Here is a 6439-nt window from a genome sequence, read left to right as displayed (position 1 = left end):
TGCGTATCAGAATTTTAATTTATGAGTGTTCTGATCGTTTCAATCAACAGTCTTGGTAAGCAATTTATATGAAAATAGATGAGAGTACATAAATAGGCTGTTAAATATACCAAGTGTCACCAAAAAAATTAACCAGAAAAATAAAAGTTTAAAGGCAATTAACCTTCAATCAACAACATATAAATAACTTAATTTGAGGTAAGAGAAGAAAAATCCTGCAAACACTTTTAGAAAAATAAATCTGCTGTACTCTACAGAAATTTACCTTTTTAGCACATCTTGATCCCCATATGGTCATCTTCTTCCACCAAAGATTCTGGGCACCAGAACTGACGCTGGGAGTCTCCCATCCCTACCACTTCCAGGTCACCACACAGCACATTCAAAGCTCACACACCGTCAACCAGAAAACTGCCCATTGTCCATCCCGTCCCGGGGTCGCCGGGCCACAGCAGCCGCCCAGCGAGCTCACAGACCACTGGGGGCTGAGCCCGCGGCGCTGAGGAAAGGAGCCTTGGAACGCCCCTAGGTGTTCCCTTACCTTCTCTCCCGTCTTCCAAGGACAGTTTTTCACCTCTGACATTCCTCTTGGCAGCAGCCAGCAGCTGGCTGCCCACCTCCTACGTCTGCCATCCTCCCTGAAAGAGCTAGGCCCCACTTTGAACTCAGATCTGTCCAACCTGCTTCTATAGTGGGCTCAGTCTACCGAGCTCCGCTCAACACTCCTGACTGAGGCAAACACCCAAAGTCCTCTCCTGTGAGGAAAAGGAAGAGAGGGGAAAAAGGAAAAATTAATAAAGTGTTTGGTAAAAATTAAAGGAGAAATGATTCTGAATCCATGTTCTGGTTTGTACAGCAGTTTTTTAAAACCAGTTTTCTGTTGGGTATTTTCTAACACTCCATGCCACGGTGGGACTGAATGCTGGCGGCAGAGTCAGCCAATGGCCGCCTCCCTACCAGCCCGAGGGCTGGGCCGCACTAAGGAAGCCCTGCAGGCTCCCCGCTCTGTTGGCTGTGCCCAATCCTGGTCCTCAAGCAGCTTGTCTGCCATAGAGTCCCAGAAACAGGAAAGAAAGGTGAGAAGTTCAAGAAGGTGAGTTGAGCTTCATTTCTCGGGGTTGAGCTTCATGAGCTGAGGCGCTGCACGGGTGCCAGCTGTGACCAAGTACTGACTGGGCTTCGCTGGCAACTCAGGGCTGAGTACTGTCTGCCCAGTCGGCACAGCAGGCAGCCCGGCTCTTGCAGCAGGGTGGAGAGAAACAGGAGCTGCCCCGGCGTCTCTGGAGTGTCCTGGGCCTGCGTCTCAGCAGCACCATGTTGACAGTGAGATGCTAACTACCAAGGAAGGAAGCCAGCCTGGCTATAACCAGCGGCTGCTGTCTGATGAAGGAGCTTAGCAGCTGCGGGGGGAAACCTGGAGCGCCAAGTTCCACCTGAAATAAAGCAGAGTGGGGAGTCAAAGGTGTGACCTCCTGAGTGTGCCAGGGTGCACTTCAGCCCCGAGCAGCTCCCTAGGCTGTGGTGATGGGAGAAGCTCCTCAGACTGTACAGCCCTGGAGCTTGCAGGTCCTGGTTCTGCTGTTCAGATCAAAGCAGCGGCTACACCTCCCAACGACGTCAAGTGAGGGAACTGGGAGAGTTGAATGGAATGGGTCATGTTCTCTCTGTCCTGCTGTGGACCCTGGGAACAGCCAGAGGAGGCTGCTGGGCTCTGGTAAAAGCCACTTCAGAGAAGGCTGACCAGCTCTGCCTCATTCCTTCCTTTTTGATTCCCCACGGACTCCCCTTACTGTGACCCAGGAAGCCCTTGAGTCTTGAGCTCTCAGGCCACAGGGCCTGGGCACTCAAGGATGTTGAGCAGCTGAACAGAAAACTCCCAGGGGCTGTGAGGCCGGCTGCATGGGGTGCACACCTGGGCCAAGTAGATGACTCTGGTGATCTCCTTCCCTTCCACAGTGAGGGGCTGCAGGATCCAGGCGCTGGGCAGGATCTCCCCTCGGACCATGTCTCTGCTGGGTCTCGGCATGGATGTGTCATATACGGACTGAGCTGCCATGACAGACAGGTGCCCCTGGGGGAGAGAGCGATGTGAGTCCCGCCCGTGTGATGTGAGCAATGGACGGGCTCCGCGTGTCAGTATCGCGGAACACAGCGCTGGGCCGGCCACCCCCACCTCCACCCCACTTGCCTTCCTTCCCCCAGAGGACCTGAGGCCCACAAAGATTTCTTCTCACAACACTGCAGCCCACGTTCTTCCCACAAGAGCTTTACCACAAGCAGGGCAGGCACCTCTTTGGCTTCCACGCAGACACAACAGAAATCCCGCGGCTGCTTCAGGGCGCACAGGGTGGGACTGCACACCAGGTACACTGGAGGGTCAGGGGTAGGGAGTCAGCAGATACACAATGTCCTTGCCCAGGGGCGCCCCAACACCCTGTCATCCCACAACCCGCCACCCAGCTGGACCGAGCCTGAGCAAACCGGAGGTAGTCTCAGTACCCAGCCCCCCGAGGAGGCTGCCCCGACCTGCCACCTGAGACGGCACAGCCCCCCGGGCGTACCCAAACTGATGCTGTTGGTGACCCGCTGATGCAGCCTCACTGTCTGGATGGGCTTGTGGTACAGGGGCCACAGGGTGGGGTCGCTCACAGCTGCCCACACGTGAGACAGCGGCTGGAGCAGCACGCCGGCCCCCAGGAAGCCGTGCCGAGTCGAAGAGAACATCTTGTAGTAGAGCTGCACCTCCTGCTCCTCCCCCTGGTAGCTGGGGACACAGGATGAGGAGGACGGGGTGAAATGGGTTCTCGGCTCTCAGAGGAGCAGCTCGGGATGCAGAAGGGAAAGGAGGAAAGGCAAGCGGGACAACGCGCGTGGGACCAGACGCTGCAAAGGAACTCACTTCCAGCCGGCTGCTGCCTGGCGGCTGAAGAGGTTGTGCAGATCATCCGAGCAGGCAGCCATTACCTAGGGACACCGTGGGGTCAGAGAACCCGGGCCCGTGGGTTAGTCACTCAGGCCAGCGTTTACAGAAGCCCCCTTTGTCAAGATGGAGCCACTGCAGAAGCCTGTATCAGCTTCTGCCCTCCCTTCCCCTTCCTCCCGGCCTAGGTCTCTTAAAGGAAGTGTGGGGACAAGTGGAGCAGTTAGTTCCTCACGTCAGTCATGGATATGTCCACGATGTGCCTGGCCAGGTCCTGGTAGGAGGAGCAGGAGACGCTGGTCCCCAGGCTGGACAGGCTGGACGGGGAACAGCAGCAGCTGCCCAAGGAGGCTCTGCGGCCTGCAGTGAAGAAGGGGTGGGGGGCCTGAGACGGCAGGGCCTCGGGACAGCAGCAGCCTGCGAGGCAGCAAGCAGACCTCAGCCCCAAGTCCCCAGACCCGGCGGGTAGCTGCCCCCACCACTCACTGTGGGCTGAGCCCTTCCAGGCAGCCCCGGCCAGACTCAGAGAGCTGTTCCTCACGGCAGAGCGGCCCCGCACGTCCCCCATCCAGGAGTCTCCAGAATCGAGCAAGTTCGTGTCCCCCTGCAAAAGACAGGATGCTCGGCACCAGAGCAGAGAGAAAGATGAGAGCGCCAAACGCCAGTGCAGACCCATCTCCTGTGCCTCCGAAATGCACTAACAGTGCCCAACATAAAGATTCAGTGAAAAAGACCTTCCCCGTGGGGCTTACAGGAGCTGGGTGCCCGGGAAGTTGACAGCAATAGAAACCAGTCCCTGGACCATCTCCTCGCCCTTCAAGCCACAGGCTCAAAAGTTGCATGCGGTAAAGTTCCAACGGGTCATAACAAACTGGAGCCTTCTGTACCACTGTGGCAACAAGAATGACGCCATGGCTGGAACTTGGCTTAGTGTGGGCAGCAGACAAAGCCCACGTGGGAGATGGGAGTGGGAGGGAAAGCAAAGGGCTGGGAAAAGCCTGACCCTTCCTCCCGGCCCCAGGGACAGCAGCCAGGTCAAAGGTCCTGGTCTGGAACCAGACAGGAATGATCATCTGGATCTGGATGCGGTCACCTCACCTTTACCTCGGCCAGTTCCGCAATGACATGACCCTTGACCTCTGCTGGATCTAACAGGCACCCCCCATCCTCCCGCTCATCACCTTCTAACCTAGCACTGCGTTCCAGACAAGAGGAGGTGAGCAAAGGCAGTTCAATCTCCATCCCCGTCTCCTTTCCTGGCTGCAACATACAAGTGGCCTCTCCGACTTTAGGCAGATTGAGATCCCATTCCACCTTCTTAGGAACTTTTCACTGCTGATAACTCTTTGTTCACTTGTCGCCTCCTCCTCTCCCTCTTCACTAGATTCTTCCTATTAGCATTTAAGTTGCAAAAATGTCTCCCACCTTTAAAAAAAACCTTTCTCTACAGGTGTCCCTGCTCTGCCCCTCACAGATAAATTTCCTGAAACAATTGTCACCATTTGCTGTTTCCCCTCTCACTCCCTTCTGAACCCACTGGAATCTGCCTAGCCTTCGCCTCACCACTCCTCCAAGCAGCCGTCCCCGAGGTCCCCGAGGTCCCATATGTCCAGGCTTGATTTGGGGAACAACTCTCAGTCCTCAACTTACTTAGCCTCTCAGTGCATTCGACTCAGCCAGCCTCTCCCTTTCACTTGAGACAACTTGCTTCCCGAGTCCCCAGGCTCCTGAATCCAGAGCAGGATTCGGGTTAGCAGGGCTCTGGTGCCTGCCCAGTCCGTCCTTATGGTGTGTCGTCTTCGAGGCAACCAGGTGACGTGCCGGCTGGTCCAAAGCTGGCCCTGTCTCTTACCCTTCCAGTCTCTGTTCAAACACACTCTTAAGAGTGTCTCTACTGAGCTTCCAGACGAGGTCAGGTCCTCTGTGTTATGCTGGCTTAGCATCCCTTCTTCATAAAACTTAATGCAACAATAATTAAGCATAAAATAAGCTGTTTCATAGTTATCCCTCTAATAGTCTGTTTAAAGACGAGAATAGTTTTGCTCACTGCTGTAGCCCCAATGCCTAAAATAGCGCCTACAAAAGAAACATTTGTTGAATGAATGAATAAACGGAGAGAAAGACAGAACTAGAGGAAGGACGGAAGGCCATCATATGTGAGAAAGGCTCATGTCAGCAGAGCCTTTCTCCGGGAGGCAGAACCTGCCAGAACTCTTGCCTCGGCAGCCGGGCCCTGGCTCACGCCCAGCGGCTCCCACTCACCACACTGTCCGGGGACTGGAGCTGGCCTGACGGGGCTGGGCTGCTGTTGTAGCCAGAAGTGACGGCGGAGGACAGGCTTCCACTGGAGCTGGTGCACAGCGAGCTGGAGGTGCCCAGGGTCTGTAGTTTTTCCTCTTCCTGGAAGGACAGGCCACCATCGATCAGGTTTTCGGGCACCCTCGCTACCCAGCCCCCACCACTCCCAGAATCCCCTTCTCTCCTCCCCAGGGCCTCCCGCCCCAGCCTCACCCCTCCCTACACCCCCACTACACACCCAAGCCGCCTCCCCCCCCCCCGACTCTGGCCCTGGGGACAGGAGCTGGGCTGACGAGGGTGAGCACAACTTTGAGCCGCATCCCAGTGAAGGCGCCCGTCTCGGGTCTGCCCCCCTCCCCACCCTCAGCAGCTGGCAGAGGATCTGCTGCCGGATTCTCAGCTTCTCCTGCTCAGTCCTCTCCCGCAGTCGGGCCCGGGCCTGGGCGATCTCCACCTTCGCCTCCTCGCGGGCCCGCTGGTATTCTCGCAGCGTCAGCTCTATGTCAGAGGGCAGGTGAGCAGACCTTGACGCCAACCCTGGGCTCCTGGAAAAGACCACGGGGTGGAGAGATGCCTCCAACACGGTGGGTGGGTGAGGCCCACCCAGCACCGCTCTCGAATGACCTCTTTGCCCACAAGGCCTTACGTTTGGTTTCACATCTCACACCGAGGCTCAGGCCTGCAGTCCCACGCAGCACGCCATAGCCGTGTCCGTCCTCTCCCTCACCCGCTCCCTCCTACACCCTCTTTTCCTTTGTCCCCAACTCCCACAGCTGCCTCCACTTGTCCCAGGCATGTAGGGCCAACTCCTGGAATTACTCCCCTCAAGGGAAGCTGTGGCCTCCGCTGGCCAGCATGCTATGGCCCTGGCCGCGCTCCCCACAAGCCTTACCCCACACAGAGCCGCTCTGCAGGGTCCTGGGGCCACCCTTACCTGGTGGAATCCACAACATCCTTCCTCAGTTGCTGCAGGTACTCTCGGCGCCTGCTGGGTAAGTCAAGGTCGCGGGTGGGTAGGTCCCTGTTGGGCAGGAGGCTCAGCTGTTTCTGGGGGCTGAGGCTTCGTGTCCGACGGAAGGTCTGAAGTCGCTCAGCCCGCTGTCTCCGGAGGGTCTCAATGGTTTGTTTTTGCCTGAGATAAAACGTGATCGATTCACTGGAGTGGGCCCTGAATGCCCTTCTCCGTGTTAAGATCACGCTCTGGTCCCTAGAAGATCCCAG

The 6439-nt window shown here is 56.9% G+C and overlaps 1 protein-coding gene across 7 annotated transcripts in view; it reads right to left on the bottom strand.

Moving 5' to 3' along the window:
- Positions 1 to 6439, bottom strand: part of STARD9 (StAR related lipid transfer domain containing 9) — a 92507-nt gene continuing 86068 nt past the window's right edge. For 4 of the 7 annotated variants that reach the window (XM_019725391.3, XM_088797174.1, XM_019725392.3 and 1 more), the window contains 10 exons: positions 6153 to 6350; positions 5580 to 5763; positions 5183 to 5320; positions 3407 to 3524; positions 3156 to 3280; positions 2900 to 2964; positions 2562 to 2764; positions 2189 to 2369; positions 1913 to 2071; positions 1 to 1433 (listed from right to left, as the gene is read on the bottom strand). In XM_019725391.3, the coding sequence (XP_019580950.3) occupies positions 1394 to 1433; positions 1913 to 2071; positions 2189 to 2369; positions 2562 to 2764; positions 2900 to 2964; positions 3156 to 3280; positions 3407 to 3524; positions 5183 to 5320; positions 5580 to 5763; positions 6153 to 6350 (1411 nt within the window). In that variant the 3' untranslated portion in view covers positions 1 to 1393. The remainder of the gene's footprint in view (positions 1434 to 1912; positions 2072 to 2188; positions 2370 to 2561; positions 2765 to 2899; positions 2965 to 3155; positions 3281 to 3406; positions 3525 to 5182; positions 5321 to 5579; positions 5764 to 6152; positions 6351 to 6439) is intronic. The other 3 variants (XM_088797171.1, XM_019725394.3, XM_088797172.1) reach the window with 2 other exon arrangements.

This window comes from Rhinolophus sinicus, chromosome 3 (genome assembly GCF_057876585.1).
Source record: "Rhinolophus sinicus isolate RSI-liver-muscle chromosome 3, RSI-T2T, whole genome shotgun sequence".
Lineage (NCBI taxonomy): Eukaryota > Metazoa > Chordata > Mammalia > Chiroptera > Rhinolophidae > Rhinolophus > Rhinolophus sinicus.
Note: the sequence above shows the minus strand (reverse complement) of the source record. Positions and strands in the feature narration are given on the sequence as shown.